Source organism: Erinaceus europaeus, chromosome 4 (assembly GCF_950295315.1).
Source record: "Erinaceus europaeus chromosome 4, mEriEur2.1, whole genome shotgun sequence".
NCBI lineage: Eukaryota > Metazoa > Chordata > Mammalia > Eulipotyphla > Erinaceidae > Erinaceus > Erinaceus europaeus.
Genome location: NC_080165.1, coordinates 99608872 through 99623756, shown reverse-complemented (window position 1 = coordinate 99623756; position 14885 = coordinate 99608872). Strand labels below are relative to the sequence as shown.

Sequence of the window (14885 nt, the reverse complement as noted above, 5' to 3'; positions counted from 1 at the left end):
TTCATTCTTGCAGATGGAAACTGGGGATTGAACTTGGGTCCACATTCATGGTAACAGGAGTGCCTTACTAGGTGAATCACCACCTGGCCCTAAGCATTCCGATTTTACATTTTGCTCACAATATATTTCTAATGTCACATCTAAATACTAGATATTTCTACAAAACTATATATATATATATATATATATATATATATATATACACACACACACACACACACATATATATAATTTCTAAGTTTACAGTCCTCTCAAATTTTTTAAATCGAAAATGTATCAAGTATGTAGCTCATATCACGTATTTTTACCTTTTTTTCTTTAAAAGATATATTTTTAAATATTTTATTTATTTTATTTTAGTGATTGAGAGAAATACAGAAAAGAAGATGCAAAGAGAAATACCAGAATACTGCTCAGCTCTGGCTTATGTTTGGTGCTGGGGACTGAACCTGAGACCTCAGAGCTTCAGGCATTAAAGGTTTTTTGTTAGTTAGTTAGTTTGTTTGTTTGTTTGCATAACCATTATGCTATCTCTTCAGCACCTTTCTTTTCTTGTCTAATATTTAATTTTTCTTTTATTTTTGCAGCCAGTGTCTTCTACATGCATGCTTTTATTACTCAGGCCACTATTTCATTCATTTATTCAGATAGATGATAGATGATGATAGATAGATAGACAGATAGATAGATGATATAGACAGAGACAGAGACTGATAAAGAGAGATATCACAGTATAGAAGTTTCCTTCCCTGCCATGGTACCTTCTATGTGGTGAAAGGGCATGAACCTGGGTTGCAAGCACGACAAAGCAGACACCATACCTCATGAGCCAACTCTCTGTCTCCTCCATCTTTTTTTCCCAGTTATTTTCATTCCATATTTTTAAATGCTTTATTTTTTAATGAAAGAGAGGTACAGAAAGAAAGACATAAAAAGAGAGAGTTCTGTTCAATTCTGACTGATGGTGGTATTGGGGATTGAACATGGAACCATGGAGCCTCAGGTATGAAAGTCTTTTGCATAATCATCATGCTATCTCCTCAGCCCACCATCTTTTCTTTAAATGTATGACAACAAATGTCTTGCCTTGTTATTTTTTTCTCAAACTTTCCTCATAAAGTCAAAATATGAACTATAAGTCCAATCAGACCTTCTCCCAGCTTAATCTTTCAAAACCCTCCACCTTCCCAATTGTTAAAATAAAATGTGAGCATGAAATTCAGCAGATAAAACCATTCATTAAGGGAGTCAGGCTGTAGCGCAGTGGGTTAAGCGCAGGTGGCGCAAAGCACAAGGACCGGCCTAAGGATCCCGGTTCGAACCCCGGTTCCCCACCTGCAGGGGAGTCGCTCCACAGGCGGTGAAGCAGGTCTGCAGGTGTCTATCTTTCTCTCCTCCTCCCTGTCTTCCCCTCCTCTCTCCATTTCTCTCTGTCCTATCCAACAACGACAACAACAATAATAACTACAACAATAAAAACAACAAGGGCAACAAAAGGGAATAAATAAAATAAAATAAATATTAAAAAAAAAAACCATTCATTAAAATGGACAACCTTAGCCTTTTCAGGTAAGATTCTCCTCTCTTTCCCTCTCTCCACATAACCTTTCTGTAGTCCCAAATCTAGATTAACAGATCATTCATGAAACATTCACATCTTTGCTAGCAATAACTTTTGTTTCTATATCTCAGAGCTCAAGATACTTCCTATCATCACAAATAGCTTTCTGAATGAAAATGTTCTGGAGTTGGCATATTGCACCAAAGTAAGGGACTCTGAGGTGGGGGTGGGGTATTCAGGTCCTGGAGCATGATGGCAGAGGAGGACCTGGGCTGGGTAGACTGTTATGTGGAAAACTGAGAAATGTTACACATGTATACACTACTGTATTTTACTGTCAACTGTAAACCATTAATCCCCACCAATAAAGAAAAATTGGAAAAAGGGAAAATGTTTTTACTGTTACCCAAGTGTGTTACACTTCTACTTATTTTATTTATTTATTTTTAAAATATTATGTATATATTATTGGATAGAGAAATTGAGAGGGGCAAGGGAGTTAGAAAGGGAGAGAGACAGAGAGACACAGCTTTGTTAGTGAATACATATGTATGTCCATATTTAAAGCAAACAACTATTTTTCATAAATACACTCTTATCCAACTCTTAGTTAAATACACACCATAAATAAACATATACAAGCATATATGGTGATCTATGTATATATGGGCTCTTTCTTTTTAACATTAGGGGAATTTTAATGTTTCAAATGAGTGTACCAATTTTGTACAATAATGAATTCACTCACCTCACTGGAGTCTATGTTTCCATTTTTGTTTTCAGTGTGTTTCAGAACAGCCACCTTTTGCATTCAAAAATAAAAAGACATTAAGATACAAGAATTAGTCTGGCAGCTTAAAAACCATCTGACTCATTGCAGTTCACTGAAAGGAGTATGGCAAGCCTTCATCACCACATACTGCAGAAACTCTCTGAACATTTCAGAGCATTCCATAATTAGGATAACTAGCAGAAGAGAGACAAGAGGTACCAGGAGTTTCCTTTATATATATATATATATGTATTAAACTTCTTTTATGTTTGTCTAAATTTTAGATGACCACAGCAAATGCAAAATCTCTTGAATTTAACCAGTGAGACTGGACCTTCTCAAAACATGAGGACTGTTAAAAAGGTATGCAACCTTCATGAAATAAATGAGCTTTGAAATAGTCCTTAAAGTACCCAGAAGCAGAATTTGTGCAATGGTGCTAAACAGAAGTCAGAGAACAAAGAGAGAAAAGGGCAAGTTCTGTCAGGATAATGAAAGTTTAAAATTTCAGGCTTTTTATAAAAATATCATAAATGTCAAGTTAGAAAAAGGGAAATATGGGAGCAGGAATGGAATATAAGAGCATGTGATAGATTAAATTAATATACATTTTAGGAAATTAATTTCTACTTTAATGAAAGTGAGGCAAACTTATTCTGCTACTGAGTTCTTTGTACCTCTGTCAGAAATAGCTCTCTCTCTCTAAAAATAGTTTATTTTATTTTAATGAGAGAAATACAGAGAGGAAGACATACACACAGAGAGAAAACACAGAATATTACTCAGCTTTGGTTTATGGTGGTGTTGGGGATCAAACCTGGGACCTTGGAGTCTCAGGCATGATTGTCTTTTGTGGAACTATTAATGCTGCCTCCCCAGCCCCAGAAACAGCTCTCCTAACCAGAGATATTCCTGCTGTTGCAGTTATTATGTTCTCTCTCTTTCTCCCCCCGCCCCCCCCGCACCCGGGAGAAGTTGAGAGGGGAGGAGGAGATAGGGAAAGAGAAAAATAGACACCTGCAGACTTGCTTCACCTCTTGCAAAGCGTAAACAGGTAGGGGGAGCAGGGGCTCAAACCTGAGTCCTTGTGCATGGAATTGTGTACACTAAACTGGATGCACTACCAACCAGCCCAGTCCCTATGCTCTCTATGGGTAATTTTCGGCTCAATTTCTCCCTAACATCATGCATCAAAGGCATCCTGTCAGATTTTTCATTTCACAGCTCTGCAGACTAAACTGTGTGTTAGTCTGAACCCCATGGTTGAGCACCCTCAGATCCCCACAGACCTGAGGGGCTCAGCGGATCCAGATCATCAGCCATCAGAGTAGAATTCATTTCCCGATATTGAATAGAGTTCTTTCCTCCTGTGAAAACTGGCAACAGAGGCTTCAGGTTAGCAAGTAGCAGCAGGACATAGTGCTTCACCCCTGCCCCTCTTATGTATCTGTTTCCATTCTATTTCTTCAGTAAGCTTCTCCCTGACAGTGTCCCACACATAAACACAGGATGAGACTAAACTCCTATATAGTCATTACACAATAAACCAGTTTCTTCTCCCCAAGACAATTGACAAGCTTCTCTAATTCACTAATGTTTAAAAGAGAGCTCTAATAAACAAATTATCAGCCAAAAATGTCTTTAAAAATATATCCTTTCCCCCTTAATTTATATTTTAAAAGCTGTTTACCTCAACTATTTCTAAAAGATATCCTTGTCAACAGTGTGGTCTCTGGGCAACTTGCCACATAAGGATTGTTACCAAACAGGACTTTGTTTTGTTTTATAAATTCTATCTTATAAAATTCATCAGTTTTGTTAAAAATTCAGAGTAAATAAAACCTTTGTAAATATTAAATAGGCTAGTAAGAATTAACTTTCTAAGTTATTTAAGCCTTGTGGATAGCTATTCTTAATGCTTTTTTTCCCTTGACCTAATTTGAAAAATATTTATATAGTGTTAATAGAACAATGGGTACAGTTGCAAGAATTAAAATTTTCATTATCTTTATTTTTATTTATTTGACAGAGACAGCCAGTAATGGAGAAGGAAGTGGATAATAGAGAGGGAGAGAGAGACAGAGACACCTGCAGCCCTGCTTCACTGCTTATGATGCTTTCCCCCTGCAGGTGGGGACCGGGGGCTTGAACCTGGGTCCTTGTGCTTTGTAACATGTGTGCTCAACCAGGTACACCACCAACCAGTCCACAAGAAATTTGTTATGTTTGTGCTATAGGTCTAGAATTCTGATATTAAAAAATACTAGTTATTAGTATTAACTGAATTTATATGAAAGTAAATTACCATTTTATTCTAAAGGACACTCTAGTGTTAGAAATTAATCAGTCCTTTGGTGTACTGCACCAGAGTAAAGGACTCTGGGGTGGGGGTGGGGTGGGGTGTTCAGGTCCTAGAACACAACAGCAGAGGAGGACCTAGTGGGGGCTAGAGTGTCATGCAGAAAACGGAAATGTCACACATGGACTAACTACTGTCAACTATAAGCCACTAATCCCCCCAATCAAGGAAAAATAAATATAAAAAAAGAAATGAATCAGTCCTGCTTATACTGCATAATACTTATTTTTCCCCCAACAGGGTATTGCTGGGATTTAGTACTTACATGACAAATCTACTACATCTGGTGGCTATTTTTTCCCTTCTCCTTTTCCTTTTTTATTATTTGATGTAGTAGAGAGACACTGAGGGAGTGGGGGAGTTAGGGAGAGAGAAAGCAGCATTTAGAAAGTTTTAACCTCTTGTATGATGGTGGAGTGTGTGAGAGTGAATGCTTTGTGGCTCCCCAGATTCTAGTTGTGGAGCTTGGGTGGGCCTTCACCTGCGGTTCCGTGGGATAGCTATATGGCATAATGGAGATTCAGCCCTTCAGGGGCGATTGAGCCTGGGGTTTATACAGGTACTCCTTCACCAAGACACCCCTTAACATCCTCTTGAGAGGTGTGGTCAGGCTGGCGTCTGATTGTACTTGGTTCTGACCAAGTCCCATTACAGGGAGGGATACACAGGAAAGGATAATGTGGGTTCCTCAGAACCAAAGCCTACAGCTCTTAATTGGATGATCAGGTATTTCAAAAGGGTTTATTATAACAATTAGCTACATGCTTGTATGTTTGTTTTGTTTAATCCTTTAAGACTGGCTTGATTTTCTAAAAGTGTATTTTTAAGACTTGAAGCCATCTGCCTTGCAACAGCTGGAAGGGTTAACTTTGAAGCTGTATTCTTAGCATGCAATGCTGAACAGAGGAAAGAAGTAGTGTGGTCAGAACATTTTAAGCTGGTGGCAGCTGAGCTGAAGGCCAAGCAGGCCAGAGTGCAGTTTGTTAGTTTTTGAGTGATTGTCCCTCCTCTGACATGGAGGGCCACATGAGGGGCACTCCAGATCTGTTTTTGGTCCCTCGAATATATGATATAGTGAAAAAGCTCAGTTTCCCTGCAGATTCATGGTTAGTATTTGCCAGGAGTCCTACGCCCTAGATTCAGTTTTGCCAGAGTAAGAAGAGACAGAATAGGGTCTTGGTGGCCTGTTCTTTATCAATCCATGACAAAAGCGAGAAACAAGAACAAGGAGCTGCTGTCCCTGTTAATATAGGCTGGCACCAGGTATCCTAGGAGAAGCCCAAAATGCATCAACCAGAAGTAAAGTATTCAGATTTTGTGACTGTAAGAAGGCACCGAGCCTTGGGAACGGAGAAGAAGTGAGAGAGGAGAGAGTTTCTAAGTGCTGCCAGGTTCTGCCAAATATAGATTCCAGGGTTCTCCATGATTGTCAGATCTCTATATGAGGAAGCAGCTGACTCAGGAACAGGCCCTGTCAGATGGGGAATGCCTGAAGAAGAAGTCTTTCAGGAGATAAAGAGGTTGCTGGTTAGTGTCCCAACCCTAAGACTCCCAGACATTACCTGAGCGACTTCCACTTATTCACCCACGAGAAAGGACACACTGCCCTGAGAGTGCTGACCCAAACCATTGGTCCATGACAGGGTCCTATACTTTACTTGCCCAGGTGCTTAGACCTGGTTATGTCTGGATGGCCCCTTGCCTATGGGCCTCAGCTGCCACTGCACTTTTGGTTAAAGAAGAAGATGAGCTCAACCTTGGACAGAATCTCAGAGTCAAAGTGCTATACCAGGTGATGGCATTATTCAGGGAAAATTGAACATGCAAATAGGACCCTTAAAGCTACTTTAGCCAAACACTACAGTAGACTAACATGCTGTGAGTAGGTTTATTACCCCCAGCCCTACTCTGAGTTTAATGTGCCCTCAAAGTCTTATGTCATTGACCACTTGAGGTCCCATATAGCAGCCCCTCCAACCATTAAAAACCAAAGAGTGACCCCCACCAGATAAGTGAAATAAGGATGACCAAAAGCCTAGTAAAATTAAAGAAAACTTTGAGATAAATCAATTTGGAAGTTTTAGAAACATTCTAAAGTGAAATAGTTCTTAGTAGATATCATTAGGATATGAAAAAAGGGGAATGAAGTGGAAAAGAAAAAGAGGGAATGCAAAGGCAAAGAAAGAGTTAACTAGCCAAACTGTAGGAAGGAGAGAAGCCCCCAGATAACAGGAGGCCTTGAGGAAGGTCCACCCCACCCCCACCACCTCCCTAACCCTGCCTCCCTCCTGCCCTGAGTGGCACATTCTGTCCTGATAGGTTATAAAACTTTTAAGTCCTGAGGCTAACCTTTCCCCAGACATAGCTATGCAGGAAAAGATAGCAGTAACTAAGGCGATTAATCAGATGCTGAGCAATGGGTATAAGCCCCACCTTCTTTGACCTTGCAGCCTCTGCTTCTGTGAGAATACTTTCTGCTCTCAGCCCTGCAGCCCCCTATAGAAATTGTACCTTCCCTTGGTTCATGGCCCAGAATTCTTTAAGAAAGAGAATTCTTTCTTGTTGACTTCATCACCTGGCTCTGATTCTTGAACCTGCTGCAGCAAGACTATAATTTGACTCAGACCTGTAAGACGCTGTCTCTGTCTTCGTTTCAGAGTCCATAGGAGGAGTGTGTTGAGACAGGCTAGCAGAATGATGCCAAAGACCCCCAGTCCGATAGCGGTTGAGTGACCTAAGCACAAGCAGATATCACAGATGATGATGTCTTAGCTCAATGGCCCAGCCACCTACTCTTTACATCAGAGACAAGATTATTGATGTAAATTCCAGATTGTTAGAACTTCTGACCCATATCTCTGTACAAAAAGGATCTGAAGCAGTGCAGACAATTGGTCACAAACTCAGTGGGGATACCTGTGGAACTTGATGATTCCAAGGTCCTTGAAACTTCTGTAGGAAGAAAAAGAAAGAGACTCAATTTTGAGTGTGATATGTTAAGAATAAACATGTTTAGTTCCTACCAGAGTCTTTAATATCTTTCAGTTGTGGAACTATTCCTTCTCACCAATTCCTTTTCTTTCTTTATAGTTTTTTTTCCCCCCTCTGATAGAGACATAAGTTATGTCCTTTCCTTGAAGAAAGTCAGTATATAACAAAAATGTTGCCATCATTTTGTTTAAGTTTTCTAGCTCCAGATTTCTTGATATTTGCTGTTAGTAGAAATCCTATTGATTTTACCTAAAACCTCCATGTTTACAAAACATGTCTGGTAGATTGTTAATAGGTGCTCAGCAAGTAAGACTGCAGGCACTCCTTTGTGTCACAACTCGCTCCCCCTAAGGCAGAAGTATGAAGAGTGTCAGAGAGTTAGAATAGCTGCTCCAGGCCTTGAGATCATGCATATCTATAACTCTGACCTCTGGTTCCTTTCCTGAAGGGTTTGAGGTTTATGTACAATAGAGTGTCCTGAGAGGCATCAGAGAATAGCACCTCATTAATGACATTCAAACAAAGACTATTGTAATCAAGGTTTATTACATTCTTGATGCTTCCCACAACTTGAAAGTAATTTGTGCTTTGACAATTGCTCTTAGATTATTTTACTTACAAGCATCTTTGATCTTCCTATGATTTTATGAATAAATACTGCTCTAGATTTCTGATATGGGCACATGCACACACCTGACATTCTCACATCTCGAGGTATCTAGGTGTCGTACTTCCGGACTCTTGAGATAAACTATGAAGGTGGTCCAGGAGGTGGCACAGTGGATAAGGCACTGGACTCTCAAGCATGAGGTCTGAGTTTAGTCCCAAGCAGCATATGTGCCAGAGTGATGTCTGGTTCTTTCTCTCTCTCTTCCTATCTTTCTCATTAATAAATAAAATTTTTTAAAAAAGAGAGAGAAACTATGAAATGACTAAAGATATTTTCTCTTAACCCTGAGAAACATTGGATCTCAGGGTCCTGGTGTTGAGGGAGAAAAGGCACCATCCAGAAATGGAAGTGGTTGCAGGTGTAGGTGGGACTTTTGGCTTTAAAAAGACTTGCCCTGGGGAGTCGGGTGGTAGCACAGTGGGTTAAGCACACATGGCGCGAAGCACAAGGAAGGGCAAGTCTTTTTTTTTTATTATTCAATGACAGCAACAATAATAGCTACAACAGCAATGAAAAACAACAAGGGTGACAAAAGGGAAAATAGGTAAATAAAAATAAATAAATAAATGAAAAAAAAAAGACTTTCCCTTTGGGAGCACACTCTCCCGGGCCCACCACGTGAGCTATGTAAGTCAGTTTTCAGTCCCCTTTCTTTCTCCTTTTATCTCTCTTTCCTAACATGTTTTTGTGTCCAATAAAGTTTAATTTACCTGAATAATCATGCTTTCTTATCAATTCTTTGCTGGGAAAAGGCATGGTGAACTCTCAGAATGGGGGACAGATGCTGCCCCCTCCCCATTCCTTTAACATTGGTTTCTGGCTAAGGTTCTTCTATCCTCATATAAGCCACAATCAGTCCTTCAAACTGGAACAGCCTTGCAGGTCCCTGTGTGATTCATCCAGTCTCTATTCAGAGCACTCCATGCTCCATCCCCTCTTCACTACCAGAATTTCAAGCATAATCCAGGGTCCTGGCACTTACCTAAGCACCTCACAGCAGCATCTTCCTTGTGCCCACAGTCACTGTGCCCCCAGGTTTCAGGAGGACAATCCCACAGGGAAGATTCATTCCCTTGGCACTTCACACCACTGCGCCATATGGGTCCTGTTCCCTGACCAAACGCTGCCTCCTTGAGTGCTTCCACTGCTGGACCACAGCCCAGCTGTCGACACACCACCTGTGCATCATCAAGGTCCCAGGAGTCATCACACACTGTCCCCCAGGAGCCCTTATGCCAGACTTCCACTCGTCCAGAGCAATTAGACTTTCCTTCTTGAAGTCTTATCTTGCCTGGAAAAAAAAAAAAGGCACGTAGGTTATTTCCAAAGAGATGAAAATGTCTAAAATGTCATGGACTGGAGAGAGATTAGAAACTTTTTTTAAAATAGGTTTTTTAAATTAATTTTATTTATTCCCTTTTTTTGCCCTTATTGTTTTATTGTTGTAGTTATTATTGTTGTTTTTATTGGTGTCGTCGACGTTGGATAGGTCAGAGAGAAATGGAGAGAGGAGGGGAAGACAGAGAGGGGGAGAGAAACACAGACACCTGCAGACCTGCTTCACAGCCTGTGAAGAGACTCCCCCTGCCGGAGGGGAGCCGGGGGCTCAAACTGGTATCTTTACGGCGGTCCTTGCGCTTTGTGCCATGGGAGTTTAACCTGCTGCACTACTGCTCAAATCCCAAGAGATTACAAACTCTTTAAAAAATATTCACTAAAAAAAAATTCATGCTTGTTAGTGTTTATTTAATATATAGTAGTTAATAGGAGGGATGGGGAAGAGGGATTAAAAAAAAAGGTAAAGGGGCCAGGGTAGTGGTGAGCCTGGTTGAGTGTACACATTATAGTGCATAAGGATCTGGGTTCAAGTCCCTGGCCCCCATGTGTGGAAAGGTTCAAGTGGTGAAGCAGTATTGCAGGTCTCTCTCTCTTTTCCTGTCCCTCCTCCTCCCCAACCCTTCCCTCCCCTTGCCTTTCTCTTCTCCAACCCCAGCTTCCCTCTCAACTTCTCTCTGTCTCTACCCAAAATAAATAAAATATATATTTTAAACCAGGTAAAGGAGGACAGTTATAATGTGGAGGTTAGAACGGAACTTTTAGGGTGGGTAGTAGCATAGTAGTTCTGTAAAGTCTCATGACTAAGACTACAAAGTCCCAGGTTTGGTCCCCCACACTATCACAGACCAGAGCCAAGCAGAGCTCTGGTCTCTCTCTATCTATAACTCTCTCATTTAAATAAAGCAAACAAGATATACATTTATTAAAGAATTGAACTTTTTCTGTAGAGCTCAGTGTAGTCTATACACTTAAAATTTGTATAACGCTGCAATGCAAGTTACATCAGTAGAAGTTAAGTTTTGTTGGGACACAAGTGAAAAAGTTGTCCATATTTTAACACAACTCTCATATTTTACAAAACCATGTCCCTTTAGCAAAATGGGTATATTTTATCCCAAATACAGAAACATAAATGCGACTCATGAAGGCATGATTTTATCCAAGTGAATAAACTTAACATTGTGTAATGTAACTTTCATTCAAACAGAAAAGACTTGGCAGACTTCCAAGCAGATAAATCTTTCCTAGAATAAAGATATGTAGAATAGGAAGAACCTTGAGTATCAGTATTTCTGACTGCTTCTCTTTCTAGATAAAGATAGCAAGGTAATGTTTAAAAGAAAAACAGAAATAGCTAAGTAGACCTTCAGTATCAAATCCCATTGTCTCTGCTCTTTATTATTTCAAAGATAAACAATTGAGCAGAACTCTCAAGAAGAGCGTGGCTTATATAACATTCTTTGAAAAATCAATCACTGATCCTGAATACCAACAGACCAAATTCATTAAAATCAGTTACACCATCAAGGTGTGATAGGCATTAGCCAGAGGTCATTGAATACTACTTAACTAGGTCAGGAGATGACAAAACTGTTGTATAGATCCGTGGATACTCACTGCCACATGTGATCCAGGCCTCTTCTGAAGGACTGGCTGGTCTCTGTTTCCATGGAGATGATAGGCATTGCCATAATGTATCAGGTCCTGATGGACACTGGACATTGTCCACCCACATCTGCCTGGGCATCATCTTGTATAGAGGCACAGGGCTGACAGTTCCTTGGTCCCCACAGCCCAGCTGCCTGCACACCACCCCTACTGTGGTTGGTGACATGCTGCTCTTGCCAATGCTGCCCCAAGCTCCATTGTAGAAAACTTCCAGACGTCCTGCACAAGTCTTTCTGCTGGTCTCACTGGCCAATCTCAGAGACATGAACTCTGGAATAAAATACAGTCAGTAGCTTCATACCTTCTCTGAAGATTCAGTCCCTCTATTCCCGTTCTCTGATGTGAGACTGATTCATAGTAGGTACAACATTTCAGTACTGGTGATACTTTTAGCAATTTCTGCGTGACTGAGTACATTTTAGTGTTTGTTCTATAAATACCTGATAGTTTCTTGGTCCTGAGTTGTGTACTCAGGGCCTTTTAAAAATGACACCAAATGATTCTGAGTTCATTTCTAGATCTCAGCTAAATGCTCAGAACCTATTATCATGTATATAGGTTAAGATTTTCCTCCCCATGTTACTGGAATTTTGACCTTAAGAGTCTTATTCACGTTTTTTTTTCTTTATTTCAAGATGTCTTTGATAGTTAATTTTTTTTGGTGAAATGCTCAGATACTGAAACCAAAGTTTTGTGTAGCACATCATAAAACACTACGCTTTCAACGACTAAGCAGTTTTGCTGTTCATATCCTCAACCAAATTTATACCATTATATGCAATGTCAGTGATATCAAAATTATATCTGGTGTGCATAATTTTTCTCTCTTCAGACTTGATTTGAGTGTAGTTTACTACTTCAGAATAGCTTCTAAAGCTTTATCTATTTTTTTAAAAAAATACTACTAGGACAGAGTAAATTTTTTTTCTGGAAAAATGCTGAATTATCTCTCCTGGCTAGGAAGATAATACATTGGTGTCTGCAACAAAATTTCAAGCCTGTGACTCTTGAGGTCCCAGGTTCAATATCCAGCACCTTTATAAGACAGAGCAGAACAGTACTCTGTTTAAAAAAAAAAAAAGGATTATCTTTTCTCACTGAATATAAATTTTCTCATTCTAATTAACTTTCCTTTTATTGATGCAGGCATTATCAAGCAGTACTTTAACTCCCTACACTATTTCTACTCTATGTATTTTATTTATTTTATTTATTTTAATATGACTATATATTTTTTAATTTATTTTATTACTGGGTTTGGTGCCAGCACTACAAAACCACTGTTCCCAGCAGTCATTTCTCCTTTTTTTTAAAATTTAATTTTACAAGTAGAAATTGTAAGAGGAGCGGGAGGGAGGGAGGGAGAGACAAAGAGAGACGCTTGAAGAGCTGCTTCACTGCTTGTGAAGCTTTCCCCCTGAAGGTGGGGAGCAGGGCTCAAACCTAGTAATGTGTGCACTAGACCAGGTGTGCTACTGCCCACTCCACCACCTACTCCATAGATATATAATTTATATATATATATATATATATATATATATATATATATATATAATTTCATTTTATCTATTTTACAAAAGAGAAGGAGTGATCTACCTTAAAACCTCTTACTTGAGAATCCTGAGTGTTAACAGCTGGGTAGTTTCTAGGTTACAGCTCCATATGTTTTGTAAAAGAACTTTCCCTTGTCAGTTTTGCTGTTGTTTTCATGCTGTTCAAGCTCACTTTTGAAATGTTCTGTCTCTGATGTGATACTCACACAAGAATTTGCATTCATTCACTGAATCTAGACTTGTAGAGTCCTGACTCACACAACAGTTTCCTCTCATCCTTGCCTTTCATGGAATCTCTCTTAGCGTGCCTCCATTCTCCCTTGGACAGTTGCCACCAGGGGTTAGTTACATGCAAGACACACCTGAGCAAATGACACCTGCATCCTCCTTATGCCTGCAGTTGTGCCGGCCCCAACCGTGAGAGCGGCACTGCCAGATGTGGGATTCCTTTCCACTGCAGTCTATCTCGTCCAGCCAGATGGGCCCCGTCCCTTCCCCATAGTAAGCAGAGATAGTGGCATTGATGGCCACTCCACAGCCCAGCTGTCTGCACACCACATGGGCATCAGTCAGGTCCCAGCTGTCATCACAGATGGTGCCCCAGGATCCCTCGTGGTAGGCCTCTACCCGCCCTGCACAGCGACTGCTTCCATTCACCAGGCGGAGCTGACCATTCCCTGCAGAAAGAAAAGAGGGTCAGGCAGTAGCAGCAGGTTAAGTTCACGTGGCGTGAAGTGCAAGGACCAGCATAAGGGTCCCAGTTTGAGCCCCAGCTCCCCAGCTGCACGGGAGTCGCTTCACAAGTGGTGAAGCAGGTCTGCAGGTGTCTGTCTTTCTCTCCCCCTCTCTGTCTTCCCCTCCTCTCTCCATTTCACCCGGTCCTATCCAACAACAATGACATCATCAGCAACAACAATAATAACTACAACAACAATAAAAAACAAGGGCAACAAAAGGGAAAATAAATAATAAAAAAATAATAAAGATTTTAAAAAAGAAAAGAGGAACCACAAGTCTCTCCAAGGGTTGGTATCCTTCTCCCAGACAAGCATCTGCTTCTCACCTATGCAGTCACCTCCTTCTGCTCCAGGAGAACTTGTTGGGCTTGAAGAGGTTGTATTGCATGGGTTGAAGGTCTGACTCTGATTGCCTGCAAACAACAGAGTTCACACAAGATACAATCAGGAAGAGAGGTGAGATAGAGAGTTTAATAGCTGTAGATAAGTGTAGCTTTGTAGAGAGAGGATGGTGTCTGGATCAGCCCATTTGGTAACAAATCAGTTATCATGAGAATGGTTAGAACATGACAAATGGTGAATACCTGTCAGATCTGTGAAAATCAAGCTTACAGATCCCTCTAAAGAGATAAATGAGGGAATTAGGGATAGAACATAATGGTGATGCCAAAGACTTTCATGTCTCAAGCTCCAAAGTTTCAGGTTCAATTCCTGAGCACTCATAGGTACTTAGAAACTTAAGAAACATGGACAGAAAGGAAAACACAAAGTAAAACTTGAATTGTCTTTGGTGTATTGCACCAAAGCAAAGGACTCTGGGGAGGGAAATGGGGAAAGGGGGTGTTGAAGGGGGAGTTTGGAGCCCTGATGCATGATGGTGGAAAAGGGCCCAAGTTGGGGTAAGAGTTTCGCAGACACCTATCATGGGGGGATGGGAAATTGTACCCAACTGCTGTGTCAGCAATGTATTATAATTATCAATTACTCAATAAGATGATATATATATATATATATATATATATATATATATATATATATATATATATATAGAGAGAGAGAGAGAGAGAGAGAAGATTATAGTCTATAACAGCACATTTGGGTTCTCAGAAGAGGAAGGAAGGGAGGAGCACTAAGGCGAGACTGGGGACCTAAGTCTTCCTGATGGAATAAGGGAATGGTTTAGTGTAGGGTGAAATGGATTGACACCTGTCTGGGGGAAATACAGATATGTACCCT

General features: G+C 40.3%; 1 protein-coding gene across 1 annotated transcript in view; it reads right to left on the bottom strand.

The window, feature by feature from the left end:
• CD163 (CD163 molecule) overlaps positions 1-14885 on the bottom strand; it is a 30548-nt gene that overhangs the window by 1450 nt on the left and 14213 nt on the right. The window contains exons 9-16 of the mRNA XM_060190121.1: positions 13976-14062; positions 13275-13589; positions 11309-11629; positions 9336-9644; positions 7609-7644; positions 7319-7426; positions 3623-3709; positions 2310-2363 (exon numbers count right to left, since the gene is read on the bottom strand). Coding sequence (XP_060046104.1) covers positions 2341-2363; positions 3623-3709; positions 7319-7426; positions 7609-7644; positions 9336-9644; positions 11309-11629; positions 13275-13589; positions 13976-14062 — 1286 coding nt within the window. The 3' untranslated portion in view covers positions 2310-2340. The remainder of the gene's footprint in view (positions 1-2309; positions 2364-3622; positions 3710-7318; positions 7427-7608; positions 7645-9335; positions 9645-11308; positions 11630-13274; positions 13590-13975; positions 14063-14885) is intronic.